We start from the raw sequence: 16,379 nt of genomic DNA, 5'->3' as shown, positions 1-16,379 counted from the left end.
TTTTTTTTTATGTTAATATTTAAAACCTATAGATAATATGCATATAACCAAAAAGAATTCCAATTTAGTATTTTATGTATACCTTTTCGAACTGTAAACAGGTCTTACAAACAATTCTCAGAAATCGAAATAGTATTTAGTTTATATACATTTCGTGTATATATTTTTATAATATAAGGAGAGAGGAAGACCTGGATCACAATGTTAATAATAACATCATTTTTTATTTTACGACTGACATTATTTCGGGTGGTAAGAGTAAAATATTTCGACGTTCGATAGGTCCTTAATGTAGAGAATATGTATCGAAAATGATGGGCGTGACACACAAGTATTTTGCGAAGCATTACCGCTGCCACTTCACTCCCACCCGTCGAAACTTTTAATATTTATCTCTATAAGTGATCAGCTACTGTTTCGATATTGGATTTTATATCAAAAAAAATACTCACCTTCAGAACATAATCTACAATAATTACAAACAATTAACGGACTCGAAATCATATAATGACGAGAAAAAGATGAGTTAATTGTTTTTAAAAAGTATTTTGTGTGATGATTTTATTTTATAAATTAATTTTTCAAAAATACTACTTTAAATGAAATTCAAATATTTAACGTTAGATAAATAACCTGGTGCGTATTATATATATATATATATATTTACTCTAAAACACTATTATTATGATCACGACATTTTCTATTGTGTCAGTACAGTAAAAGAGTCTTGTAGAAAATATCAGTGAAAAAAACAGACGGTATGGCATTGATTTTAAATTCCTATGTAAATTACTCGTGTAGTGTGGTGTGCGTTAAAAAATTCGTTAAATTTAAATTATTAAGAAAATTTAATAAAATACGCCCAGTACACATATCGACGACATTCATGCGTACGGTAGACCAGTATAAATATTTCTTAATCACACACGCACATGTAGTAATATTATTACGGTGTTTTAATATTTAAAATAATATCTAAATTGTTACTTGTCATGTTAACTTTCACTATCATTATTAGCACGTCAACCTTATACCCAACCGCCTATTAATGTGTTCATGGAGATAATGAAGATAATAATGTACTGAAAGTATAAAAACAACGTCTTGGTTAAAATTAAAAACTGTATATATGTAAATTGGATACTTAAGAAACGACATTTTTATACATCATATGAAGACGAACAATTGTTGTATTTTATAATGAAAGAAAAAAAAAATGTTTTTTGAAACCTAATTCTAAACAAAAATCTTACAATAGGTGTGTATATGAGCCTCTACCAACGACGGGCTGAATATCTTCGAGACGTCATACATATCACACGTCATACGTTTATAGAATACACGAAAAACCTAACGCGTTAATAATATATTTTATATTATTAACTTTTATATACTTGATTATATGTTGAGTTCTCAAAAAATATTGCCAAAGCATTTATTGATATTATTATTATAAATTCATTGTCGTCGTCGTCTGTAAGTTAAGTCCGTGCACCGATACGCAAATACATGGGCGTTGAAGAGTCCTTGAATGCGTAAAAGATAGCATGTTTAATGTTTAATGATAATAATATTGTTTAGAGGTACAGTCGTGCACGGACGCTCGTGTGGTGGAAAGGGAAGCGCATATGAATATTATACATTAACTGGTTCTCAATCAAACCGGTTTTTTTTCCTCTTTTCTTTTTTTTTTTAATATTCTCTCTTCTGTTTAATTAGCCGCGCGCTGAGATATAATAAAACTTTCGTGGTGCACACACCAAAGCCTATGTTAATTATTGTAATTTCAATATAAAAACCATTTCATAATATTCGCGTCTTCCACGTTCGTTACCGAAGCAATCGTCTCGTCTTCGTTTTCGTGTCTTCTTCGTCCACGGCGTGCGTACGTTAGTGCATGCGTACACGTATACGTTTTTTTTTTCTTTCACTTTCTACAGCTTAGTATTTTTTTTTTTTTTTTCTTGTTAAATTACAGGAAACATTGACGATAAATGTATGGACAATTCGAGTATTAGAGAAGAAATCATCGTCGAAGAATCAGAAGAAATGGGTAAAGCATTGCAAATGGGGATCGTCCGTAAGTATAACATTTAAATCATACCATTGCAGTAAATAATAATAATAATAATAATAATAATATGTACCACGAAGACCTAACTTGCGTTTAAAATAACGATCCGCACCAATCCGCCGTACGTTGTCCGCTCGTTCTCGCTTCGGTCGTCCGCTACAGCCGCGCGCCGCCAAGGGATCCCGTAACAGCGGCGCGCACGCGCACGTACGGTGCGAGTGGAAACGTTGCGCGGGCGGGTAGAGCGTGTTCGCGGTGCGCGACGCGAACCCGCCAAGAAGAACGCGCGCGTTTATTTCACGCGTTTCGACCGACGGATTCGATCCGCGGCCATCGTGCCCGTACAACATATGCGGCCCCCCCCCCCCCGACGCTGCTGCTACGCGCACGTGTCCGCGCGAGCGACCAAGCGCGTACGGGGTAATAACGCACAGGGGTCGGCGAGTAATTTACACCGGAGTCCTAAAGCTTAATAAACCGACGAGGTTAGGTCACGTTAGGTGGTTTTTTTTTTTTTTTATTATTATTTTTTCATCGAAGCACCGCTCGAACAACCGGAACGTCAACCGACCCAGCGAACGGTGTCCGTTCGGCGGTGAAACGTATTACACAGTGTTTACAACGCGCGCAGTCGACTCGCGGTACGACAAACAACACGTCGGCGCGCGAACAATTATCATAGCGCGCGGTGCACGTTACACTTGAAGCGGTATTGTTTTCGAAGCGCGTTCGGTGCACGTTGCACGTTGAACGGGGAACGACGCACCGGTGCCCGCCGGATCGTAAACGAGTGGCCACGTAGAGGCGCGCGCGACGTCGCCGAGAACGACGATAACCGTGATCGTTAATTGTTCCACGAAAAAAAAAAAAACCGATGTGTCCAACGCGTCCTCCAGTAATATCGTGAGCGTATCGCACGGCCGTTTTAAGGTACGCGTTGTACGTGTCGGTCGGATCGTGTGAAACGGATCAAATTGTGGTTGTGCGTCCACTGTACCGGTAGCAACCATGTTGCCGATGCGACGGTCGGGTTTTTTTTTTTTTTTTTAGTAACATTCGCATTATCGTAGCGAAATCCGTATGACGTAATCCGCACCAGTCGGAAAAGTTCGATCAATTTCGTCGGCGTTACCGACGGACCGAATACGTGCGATCCGTCCCCTGCCGGTCAGTGGACGGCATATGTATAACTTACTATACTAATAGTTCTAAAATCCGTTTCGTACGATGCGTACCTTTAACGAGCGCGGGTGCGCAGTCGCGACGACGGGTCGAAAACGCGTACTTTTCGACCCGTCAATTGCGATCGATTGCGTCGATTATCCGTTAACTCATCCGCGCGTTACGTTCATTTGCGTATTGCACGCGCGCGTCCGGTTCTGTAACGCGACTCGTGACCGCCGCGCGTTTACGATTTTTATCGCCGCGTTATGGTAACGACGGTAAAAATATGCGCTGTTTTCCTACTTGACGCGCTACAACATTAGCGACGTACCGTCGTTAGATATTAATAAACATTATTATCGTTACGCAGACGGCGCGGCCACCGCACGCGTTTCGTAAACACTCGTAACGCGTTTCGCTAAAAACAACAGTACAACATTACTCGTCGTCGTCGTGCGATAAATACGATAATCGAAGTTTACTTGTATTTAACATTACGATAATTGTACACCTACGTTTGTTTTCGTTTGTTTTCGGAAACAACATGGCGTAACATACGTTTCAAATCGCTGTTGGCTCGTAGACAAATAATGATTATATAGCTGAACACGTATCGAAACCATACGTGTCGGGTTACTTGGGTTCTTGAAAATAACCTAAAAATATTTCGACCTCAAGGTTTACCCCTCCACCAAAACTCTAACCATACCAGCAAATTATAAGTACGTATACATATATATGTATATATATATGTGTGTGTGTATTATATGTATCCTATAGGCGTGAGATGGACGGCAAATTATAGGTCCCTGTAAATTTGACCTCTGATATATTATAAGAAACATAATCGACCTTTTTCGATGTTATTATTTTATTTTCATAAAACATGGAAAGGTACATGGGTGCAAGGGAAGGTCCATTATTTTGGAAGATGGCAAACTTTACAGTGGTAAGTGTTAATTAAATGTCTCGCTTTACAATAATAGTAAACTGTCCATCGTAAATTGTTCAATCATCCGTAAAGTAATTAATTCAATAATGTTTACGTACGTTATAGATATTTCCACTTAAATGCTTGAATAAATAATTATTGTTTTGTTGAAAATCGTCGCAATGGGGAGGTAAAATGAATCGCCAATTAAATTGTAAAATATCGATATAAGTTGTTTTTAAACTGACTAATAAAACGATTAATATGAGCTGGTATTAACTATGTTCCACTTGAAACCAATCGCTGCGCACGCCTATAATAATATATTCTGTAAGAAAATCCGAACATGAATGTTGTGAGATCAACATTTATTAATGCACAAGCCGTCTGATATTTTAGTCGTGTTGATTAAAAACCATCGTAATAATTGAAGATAAATAAAAAACAATATTTTAATTATTTGTCATGACTGACGCGTCGTACTCGATATTCAAACATTTCAAACGCGAGCTGCCGAGAAACAAATATATATTTCATACACTGTACAACGATTATAATGAAATAAAATAAACATTGTTAACATATTACTATATCATATATGTTATATATATATATATATATATATATATTATAATTATTATCGATGTGACTTAAACACATTCGATTCTAAATCACACGGTACAAATACAAGGTTTTAATACACATTTAAAGAATAATGAATGTAATTAAATTTAAACTACAGCACCAAAAATATGAAACTATTTAAAAGAATTATTAACTATAATTATAAAGTAGTAAACAGGATGATTATTTTTAATACAGGACACGCTATCTAGAATTTGTATCTGTGTTGGAAAGTCATAAAACGGAAAATAATATTATACCGATATGATCGACGTTATACACTTTAAAATCACCCCGTACACTGGGATGAACGCATTATGATCATCTTAGCCCCATACAAATATGATCACACGCAATACGTACATGATAGAAAACCACACCTAATTTAATTTCCATTCCTCAATAAAAAAGCTTACAATTTATATATATTTTTAAATATGGAAATCGATTTTATTATACAGTTTAATCACATTTTACGGATTTAATAGGCTCAATGCAGTAACAATAAATATATATATATATATATAAATGTATATACGATAAAGTTAATTAATATGATTCATCAAAGTAATTATACTAATTTGTAGTTATTGTGTGTATATACTACGATAAAATCGATGTTTTTATGCCCTGCAGAGAACATATTATTACATATACGTATTTGCATATATATACGCTATATTTTTATAAAATTGATCATTTTGGAAACACATTTTTATTTTTTATACCTTATTGCTTTATATGTACGTACGAAATACTTTAAAATGATCATTAATCAATGTACATATTAATTTATGGTTACTTTTAAACGAATGCAACATAGAATTAAATATTTAACATAAAATAAAATAAAGATTTATCGATACATTGATTCGCGTTGATTAGATTAGTACTAAAACTGGAAAATTAAAACTTTTAAAATTAATTGTATTATAATATGAATTGCTTTTGGTCATAAAAATGTAATAAATTTCAAAACGTTTTTTCTCAAATTCCATGATTACAGAGTTGTATATAATGCACCAATTTAAATGTTGAAAAAAAAAAGTAGAACATTATTTGAAATTTTTTTTTTTGAAAGTCACTGTAAAAGATAAGCCATTCCTCAAATATAACGTAAAAAACTCCTCTCTAATATTCGCATTAGATCATGAGTTATGGATACTGACTTACCATTAAACTAACATAATATGTTTATACATTTATAAACATTTAAAAAATAGTTTGATAGTATCTAATTGTAAAGGAGCATGAAAACATTTTGTGGAAGCTGAAACCTTTCAAGCTTCCCCTCCCTATTTATGCTACTTATGTGTTATGCTTTGAAAAAAAAAAAAAACACCAATGATGTACAAATAACTAATACTATTTAATGTTTTACCACGATGAATACGTGTTCCTATATTTTCTTAACCTCATATTTTTATATAAAATTTAAAATTTTCCTCTTTCTTTTTCGTTGTTCCGTACATAGATATGTATATAACAATATGACAATTGTAACTTTCATCGCCATGGAAGAAAATATGATGTAAAAATTAATATAAAACTGGGATCACCTGAAAAAGTAATACTTTTAAAAATCGGTAATAACGTATTGAAACAATTGTTCTAAATATTGGAATAATGCACTACTCGTATATGGACGCAAGTACAAACCTATTTATAATATTACCAAATAGATATTATTTTCTGACATCGATTTATTCGTTGATTCGAGATCGATGGAAAAAATTGGGAAGCAATGGAGAAAAAAAAAATTAATCAAACCTCGAGTATAATATACTTGTTCTATTTACACTTGTATCGTATTACCACCGTACATAATTACGAGTATTGGGTGGATAGAGAAAATTATGTGTCTACCGTCAATTCCTTCGCGTTTATGCGTTAAACACGGATGAGTGATACCTAATTTTATAGCAATTATTCCTCACTATATTTTCTGGTAAATAATTTTCAAAGAATAACATACTTGTATGCATTGAAAATTCGTCGATTTTTATTTAAAATATTTTTACTTTTCTAGATTCATTGTTGGCGTCTTAATTATAATTTATATTTTAAGAAGTTTCGGCGTTTTATATAAACCGTTCACATATTCATTTTTAGGTCCCCTAAATTCGTCCGAGAGCTCGTCTCGAATTTATGCCTCTAAAATGATAAAATTTCTAATACTTGGCTCATGCGTTTGCTATACATGGAAAATTTATTTTCGAACTGTATCAGAAATAACGTTGAACAGACCGAATAAATAATTTTGATTTCGAAACGCGACCGTGGCTCCTGAAAAAGTCCATAAACGCACGTAATTTTGTGTATTTTGTATTAAGGATTCCAAAGACTGGTCTAGAACTCGTAAGACCGTGAATGGTAAACGCGTGCACGTATTATAATATTATATATATACCTGCAGTGTCTATATTGATTTACATTATATTATACCGGCACCACGAGAGAGGCGACGCATATATTATTTTGATTCCGAGATTTCTGAATTAATCGCGTTGTCCGTCCGTTGTAATGTCTCTACAAATATATATACATATATTTTATACACTATAGTATGGTTTCTCTCTTCCTACACATTCCATATACCTGAACAACATTGACTTTGGATTGTGATTAACTACACACATTAGCACAGGGTCGGCGAGAGGGTGGAGCAGGGAGGGCCCATCGTCTCAGCCTTTAACACAAAATGTTTTTATAATCTTATTCGCCAAAGCATAAGACGTGAGTTTGAATTTTTTTCTCTATACTAAAATATGTACAAGTAAAGTAGATATATCTTGGTCAAACAAGTGCAAATAAAGGGGGGCCTTGAACCGATCAGCCCCGAGGGCCTCAAAAGTTATGACTGGCCCTGTATACACACACACACACACACACACACACACACACATACACACACATGTAGATTGAAGTTAGGTATTTTCGTGGCATAGGCAATTTCGTGATACTATTTGTTGAACGTATAATATAATTTCTTATCACGCGATTGATTTGAAAATTACATTGATCTTTAAAAACAGTCATTTTAAATATCAATATAGTTTTCGAGTAAATCGTGTAATAAGAAATTACACTATACCTTCAACAAATAATATCACGAAATTGCCTATGTCACAAAAATTCCTTACTTCACTCTACGTATATACACACCCATTTGCATACACTTGCATTATACTTATACGCATGCGTAATGCAATGTATATAATATATTATAATGTACTCGCACAGATAATTTATTTCCAACCACGGTGCATCGCGTACAGATTTCAAAATGTTCACGTTCATAATAACGGGCGTCAATTTGTGCAATAAATAACACGCGTGTGTCTGTGCGATAGAGCTCTACCCGGTCTGGTCTAGACCGGTTCGGATCGCACCGGACCCCTCGTCTAAAAACAAAAATCAGTCCAGTCTAGTCCGTCCACCTTCGGTTCAATAAAATGTAATGGTCTAAATTTTGAACAATTTAATATTGTTTTACGTTTATACATTATTTTCAAATGTATACAATATACAATGAGGACAATTTTATAATCGTACAATGGTTTTATATTTTATTTTGAACGTTTTACGTCTTGATGTCGTGAGTGAAAATTTAAGATTATTAACACCATTTGAGATGAGTAATTATTTTAAATTATATATTCTCAATCCATATGAAAAAATATACAATCTAATAATTAATAGTACCTACCTGTACAATTATCCTACATAACTTTCTGAGGGGGCTTTAGTTTGATTTTTATAACTTTAAAACAAATTGTATTTAATATCGCATTTAAAAATTAATATATTAAAAGACTTAAAATACTTTAAATCTTGTTACAGATTTATCTTTAAAAATATATTGTTTTATTTTAATCGTTTTAACTGAAATTTAAAACAGTCTGTGAATTGTGTATATTATTACTTAGCCCGGTTTAGTTTTATCTAATCTGTATCAATTAATTATCTAATTTAAAATTCTGTTCTAGATTGATCTTATACAAAATATATATTCAAGTAAGGTACAGTCTGGTTTATTATCATTTTTTAACATTAGGTCTTATTTTTAAATGTTATGATCCTGTCTGGTTTTATATTTTATTTAATTGATCCGGTCTGGTCTTGGTTTTAGTTAAAATGTATCGGTCCGGTTCGGTCTTTAAAAAAACGTGCAGAGCTTTAATGTGTGAAAACAAATTTCAAGAAAGAATCCCGGGACGCTAATCGAGGGCTACGGTACTAAGTGTTAAACGATAATATATAAATACCTATATGTATTTACACTGGAGATCGAGGAAATGTTCAAGGCGAACCGGTTTATAGGCCGCATTTTACTGTTGTTTTAAACACGGTATATACGTTGCTATTCAGAATCGCGTGTTATGTTGCGTGTATGTTTCAATGCGGACTATCAGAGTCTCCGAGAACATTTGAAATCATTATTATTTATTAATGTTTTTTACTGGTGTGCAGGTGCCCGCGTCGAATAAATTACCTCGAAAACGGTGTTATAATATCAGAAAAAAAAGAAAGAAAAAAACCGCTGTACCTACGTATTTTATCGTGCATAATAATATTATACCTATATCTGCTATACTTTCTACGCATTTTATTTCGGCTCTTATGAAAATGCCACAAAACGTTCTGAAACATATTATACTTCCAGTATGTATATTTCCATCGATTTTACGTTGAATTGTATATTAATCAAGTGGAATAATTATTGCGTTTTGTTTAGTAACTATTTATGCGTTCACTAAACGCTTTTTTTTGAACTGATCATCAACACGTTATTCTAACACATACCTACGCTGCAATGAGTTTTTTTTTAATGATATTGAACATTTTACAATCTATAAGCATATGGTACAATACGCGTAAGTGAATATGATAAGTAAGCGAACATTAGTCATAAATTAAAAGCATTTATAAATAGTTCTTATTTATATTATAATATTAATATTATTTTGTATAAAAACTAAAAATATATGAATCGAAGAGGCCGTCCAAAGACAGAACTTCAGTGGAAGTATTATTTTTTATATTATATTTGTGTAGTGTAATTAAATATTAATGATTTATGGACTATGCTAATAAGCTTTTTCATCAATTATGAAATACCTAGCCACATTTGCTTAAGTCTCCTTGTAGTATAACTCAGAAGAGAGTTTGAAAATAGTTCAGAAATAAAAGGGTCGAAGTGATTGTGGAGTCTTTTTTGAAATTGTGTGTAATGTGGTTTTGTCACTTTTCTAACAAAAGGTTTAGGTACCCAGGTTAGGTTAGCAGGTAAAAGTGATTTTGCAATGATGATGAAATTGTTAAATGGTCTTTGTGTGCGGAATAAATAAACTTATCGTCAACATATTCAGCGACTGATATCAGATTTAGGCCGTCTACACACTGAGCTATCATTAGAAACTAATTACTGACGCAAATCACTAGCTAGTTTACTACCAGCCACTATCTATGTTGTCCAATGAAACACAACAGACGGTGCTACTGGTTACTAATTAGTTACTAACACGTGAGTGATAAGTTCCAAGTGATTCAACTGTTGAGTCACTTTCAAGTTGCTTCACTTCGAATTGTGTATTTTTTTTAAAATCAAATATTTTTTTGTTTAATTTTCCTAAATAAATTAAACAATAAACGAACAAAAACTTAACATAAAGTTTGTAGAAGAAGATTTAATTCTCGCGCGGCAACAAATAGTCGATGCTAAAAATTTCTTTCAATGTATGGATGAACCCAAAATCTTCATTGTTTTTTATTTTTTTGGTATGATAATAGTTTGTCATAATTTCTTCATCACTGGTGTTAAAAAATTATGATACAGGTTCTCCTTCCTTAACCAAACAGTATAAACAAATGATTTCGATCACTTTTTAATATGATTGTGTGCGGATCCAAGTTACTAATGCGTTAGTAATCGATAAGTAATTTAAATCACAAACCCGTTTAGTTTCTAATAAATAGCTCCACGTGTAGACGGCTTTATTGGTTGGTCTTTGGTGTATATGTTGTATTGTGTAGGGGATAAGACTGCACCTTAAGGTATATCATCAAGAATCGGAGAAATGTTAGAAAATTCTGTGCCCGAGCTGATGGCAAAAAATACCATTTAAATAAAAATTTAGAAGGTAGTATGGATGCGAGATTTTGCTGCAACGAGTACATTTTTTTTTACATTCTGAGTAAAACGAGGTGTATGTATTGGTTTTACAAAAAAACCTTAAAATTTCAACTGAAATTTGAACCTTCATCTCTCATAATCACATATTATTTTGTAACACACTTTTTAGTTTTCGAGTCTGTATACAAAATTTCGACCAAAACAATTCATCCAATCATTACAATCATAAGAAAATTTTTAATAAAAATGTAGTGTAATTAGTACTTTGAAAGATAGCCATTTTATGAATTTTTCTACATTTTTCTTAATTATTCTGAAAAACAAACAAAAGTTATAAAATACTGTAAAATGTATGGCATACTGATTTTCAGCAAAATTAATCCAAATATTTGTTTTCATCGTACATTATGAAGTCGCAATTTTATTGACTGTATGTACCTGATAATGAATTTTAAATTCGAAACCAGTCGTAATTTACAAATATAATAATGCTAAACATTCATTTATTTCTATGTATAAACTATTTATTTATTTATTTATTTATATATTTATTACTATAGTGTTTCTCAACTTTTGTATTACAACGATAAACAGTTAAAATTGGATACAATATTATTCATATAATTTTCTTGGTAGCCAATAAAAAAAAATTCCATAAATTCGTAAAAATGGTTTATAAGCCTTGTCAAATTAAATTTTGACGGAAGTAGATATTTCAACACATTTCCATTAAACCATATTAATTAATTATTTAAAGATAATGTATAGTTTCAAGTATTTTCAATGTCAAAGTTAAAACATTTGTTTAACCTACCTTATTGAGAAATTCGGTGGTTCTTCTACTAAATAAACCATCCTTGGAAGTATAAACTAATATATAACCGGACCTCTTTCACTTTAAAAGCTTTTTTTCGAGAGCAATGGCATATTAGTTTCAAGATTAAATGATCAAAACAAAAATACTACTCACTCATCCCTGAAACACCTCCAACTGTAGAGTCTAATCCAAACTAAGCGTGTTACTCTTCTCTTTTTGAACAAACTCTACAAATTAATAAATAATTTATATTAATTTTATCGAAAAGATTATGCGAATAAAACTTATCATATAAATATAGTTTTATACAATTTATAAATTTATAGAATTTATAGAATTTAACAATATTAATTATTTTATAGATGATAAATATAACATTATTTAACCAAATTATATGCATGGTGACTATAATAACTATGATGTCTTACTACTTTAATTAATTTCCGACGGAAGAAATCAATAATGATTGACTCATAATATTTCTGTATACTACATGTAACAAATTTACGTAAAATCACATTAAGTGAAAATCGAATCACGCATAATATTGGTGAAAAATAAATAATATTACTATGGGTATTTGAAACACCAATATATACCTATAATTTATTATAATATTAGCATATAATGGCTATCGTGTATTGAAATATATGCTAGTAATTATTGTTGGTAAACCGTAAAATTTAATATAAAATAACTATAATATATTCACGTAATTAAGTTCTTAACAATCATGAAAATTTATAATATCAATATATGCATTGATTATCGATTGCATATATAGTGGGCAGTGGCTACCTGATTTATAGAACATGTTATACATATATTACTGTAATAGGTTCAGACGGTACGATAAATAATATAAACATGCACCGAATAATTATATACGTTGGAATGAAACATCAATGTATAATAATACGCTACATATTTCTGTTTTTGTAATGGATTTGTTATAAAAGTATAAAATCATATAATTTAAAAATCTTGTAAAGTGAAAGGAATACACATTGGTTTATAATTTCGTTACGAACAAAATTAAAACACGCATGATACGAGAAGTATATATCCGCAGAATATACCTATCGTCTATGTTTTCTTAATAATAAAAAATAAAAACAAATAAACCTCCACTAAATTTACAGTATATGTGTATAACGTGTGTATAATATACATATATTATATATTATATACTATCAGGGCCTGATTCTATTCAGACGGAGTGGCTGCGAATGAGACGTATATTTGAAATAACTTAATCGCTTCATAAATTATTGCAAAATGTACACTGCTCTAAAAAAAAAAAAATACACTACCTAGATCTTCGTTTGTATTATCTCACAAAATTTGACTTTATAATACAATTTTTAGAATAATTTTTCGAGACCTGTTTTACAACACGATCGGACAGACGGCTTATATATAATTTTCAATGCCATAAATTATAATAAAATTTTAACGCACACACTCTTCTTGTTCAGTCAAAACGTGTCCGCGAAAATAAAAATACACGTAGCCATTTCATGATCCAGCGAAAAACCTCTCTATAACATTTGACATTTAAAATAATCAATGTTATATATTTGAATGGATTTCTTGATCTTAATCTAATAGATTAGTATAAAAAAAGAACCACGTGAACAGAACTTACTACGATAAGAATTCGTTTCGTTTCATTCACCTTGATGTGTAGGATAATTGATATTTGAATATTGCTCAAAAAGTCTTCAATCAAATACAATGATTACGATTCTATTTCATTTTATGTTAATTGAATGTTTCTAAGCAGATTGTCTAATTGGTAATAAAGTTTTTGGATTAGAGTTATAAAAACTTGCGTTAAATTTACAAACTGTAGCGGTTAAAATATTAAATATTAAAAATAAAAAATCTGGAAGGCTACGAAGTATAAACATATTTAACGATTTATATTCAGTTGATAAAAAAACAATAGTAGTCAAAAACTATTTCACCACTGGAATAAAGATATGCCGTAGAGTGTTTAAATATACTATAAAATATACTTTGTGTAAGGTTCAATTATATATGTTCATCGATCAATTTTCAACCTTATTAAAAAATTTTGTTAGACCTACTTCTCTTAAACGTCCCAAATGTCGAGTTCAATAATTATTTTCGGATAAAATATTAGATTAGATGAATATATGAAAATATAAAACATGCATTACGTGTTCGTCCGTTGTACCGTAAGCACTGTTATTGTGTACTTTGTAATCAAGTTGTATACAATAAACGCGCAAAGAAAACGAATATATCAATTTAATGACAAGTTTGAAATGGTCGAGTAATAATTCAAATTGAACGTAAGCGTGTCGATAAAAATTATCGTTTACAAACTTGCGAATGTACACAGAAGCAACGCATATTCTTCGATTGTTTTATGATCGATTTTACGTGTACATAAAACGACTCGTATTATGATGTAACTAATTTAAATGATAGAATACTACTGCATGAACTCTTTGATCGAGAAATCCGTGTAAATACCAACTGCGTGCGCGCCGCCATCATACGGTAAATTACAATATATTTTATTCGTCCACGAGCATGAGAGCGATTTATAACTTACGAATATCACAGCCTGCCGCGCAGGGGAGCGTTAACAGAGAAAATTCTCAACATTGGAAAAGGGACGAAGCGTTGATAGGCTTGAACCCCAGTGCCATATACCGTCTGCTGTTAATAAATATGATATCTACGATGTACGCGATACCTAGATGCATTGCAACGTTTGCCACCGGATAGTGTGTTTGGACCGGATTTGCTTCCGGCCTTCTATGTATTGTAACCCCAGGCAAATCTAGGTAGGGGAGGATTCGGGAGATTAGCTGACCCGCGATTAATATTTGTTAACAAAACTGGCCTCTTGAAGACTCTTGATATTCTTTAAATTTGTCGACTATAGGTTTCAGTTAATAATAAACTGGGGCAAACACCTCAGTCGCCACTCCCCTCTCCCTAAAATTACGTCACTGGTTTAATTGTATAGTACAGTAAAATAGCTATGTCAGATTCCGTGTAAGATGGAATCATCCATAAAATAAAATAAATATTAATGTTTTCAATGATTATTATGAATAAACTAAAAAACACATGTTATCATGTTCATACTGAGTTTTTTTGTTACAAGGTGTAAATTTATAATTCAGGTTTAGCCCTTAAAAGTGGTCTCTTGAAATAGTCTGATCCACAACTCTCTAACTGTGGATCTGTCCCTGATTGTAACAGTAGTGTAATATTTATTCAAACGAATTTCTGTTTCAACATTAAAAGGCGAGATCCTTTCTTGTTCAATTCGATAATTTCGCGTTCAAATCGTGTGGTCTAAACACTCAATCGTTGTGCTACTACTTGTGTTTTAAAACATACGTATACATGGCCGAAAGTATACGCATTAAAAAAAAAACACATGCGTACTTCGATTGAGCTCACATCTCGAAAAATATCACTAATAAATAATAATATTTCATGGAATGGCTGAGAATTTGTCCGACTTTGGTTAGTTCACTTCTTCGGTTATTGTTCATCGAATGAATGACTATCATCCAACTGTTTAACGACGTGATGGGTCGTGTTCCTGTAAAAAATAATAAAATTTAATCTTAAAAAAATAACCGATGAGATAAATATACCAACACAAAATCGTTTTAGACAAAAATATTTTAAAAATCATTGGTTTTTTAATCTTGTATTCGACCTTATGGTTGATTTTGTAGTCGGATATGTATTCTCCACTCTTCACTGTTTTCAGCTTACCTTTTCAGTATATGGTAGCTTGATAGTCAAGCATCGGAGATCATTTGTTTGACAAATGAAGTTCATGGACGTCCTCGGTCTTTTTTACTTTTAATTTTTCTTTCTATTATTTTATAAATTAATTCATTTTTGTGCCTCAGTATGTGACCAATCACGTTTCATCGTCTTACTTTAATGGTTTTAATTAATTCTCTGCATTCATCTATTTCACTGAGTATATTTTCTTTGGTGCGATATTTTATCTAACTCACTTGTAGCATCATTTTTCTTACACCACATTTAAAATGCTTTGGAGGCTTCGCCTTTTTAGTATCTAGGTTTCGTAGCTATATAGCACAACACTCCATACATTTACTTTTATGAAGCGTTTCCTCATCACCTTGGTACTCATGCTATTGAAGCATAAACATTTGATCTTATTCATAAATGCTGATTTGAATATTAATTCTACGGATTCAGTCCAATTTTTAGCACATCATAAATTTAGTGTTTTGTCAGTTGATAACCAAATTATATTTTTGAAAGCATATCGCAATCGTTTAGTAATTTTTTCCATATGTTTTATTTATAGCTTTCTAGGCCCTGATGAGTTTATTTCCATTGGCTTTCATCATTTAATATTTCCCGATCGCATACAAATTATAACTGATTTTTTATTTCTTTTATAACAATTAGAAATGTCTTAAAGAAATTTGACTTTTATACAAACGTAAACTTTCAAGTTAATAAAAAAAAATAACAAAATACCTTTTAATTTTAGTGCCAATGCGTTTTACATTTAACTTTTAGAGCTTGCCTTTTACAGTTTTTAATAATAGAATAATTAAAAGTGTTTATACAGTTAAGTAATACAAGTTTT

At 31.7% G+C, this 16,379-nt stretch overlaps 1 protein-coding gene across 6 annotated transcripts in view; it reads left to right on the top strand.

Annotated features, from left to right (window-relative positions):
- LOC112693143 (hepatic leukemia factor) overlaps positions 1-16,379 on the top strand; it is a 73,123-nt gene that overhangs the window by 18,759 nt on the left and 37,985 nt on the right. For 2 of the 6 annotated variants that reach the window (XM_025568072.1, XM_025568071.1), the window contains exon 2: positions 1,979-2,080. The exons of 1 other annotated variant lie outside the window; for it this stretch is intronic. In XM_025568072.1, the coding sequence (XP_025423857.1) occupies positions 1,979-2,080 (102 nt within the window). Of the gene's footprint in view, positions 1-1,616; positions 1,890-1,978; positions 2,081-16,379 lie in introns of those variants that run through there. 3 more of the 6 variants (XM_025568077.1, XM_025568076.1, XM_025568075.1) reach the window with 3 other exon arrangements.

The sequence above is a fragment of the Sipha flava genome, unplaced genomic scaffold, assembly GCF_003268045.1.
Source record: "Sipha flava isolate LNK unplaced genomic scaffold, YSA_version1 81_pilon_pilon, whole genome shotgun sequence".
In the NCBI taxonomy this organism is placed as follows: Eukaryota; Metazoa; Arthropoda; class Insecta; order Hemiptera; family Aphididae; genus Sipha; species Sipha flava.
The sequence above is the reverse complement of the archived record's forward strand: the minus strand, read 5'-3'. Positions and strand labels throughout refer to the sequence as shown.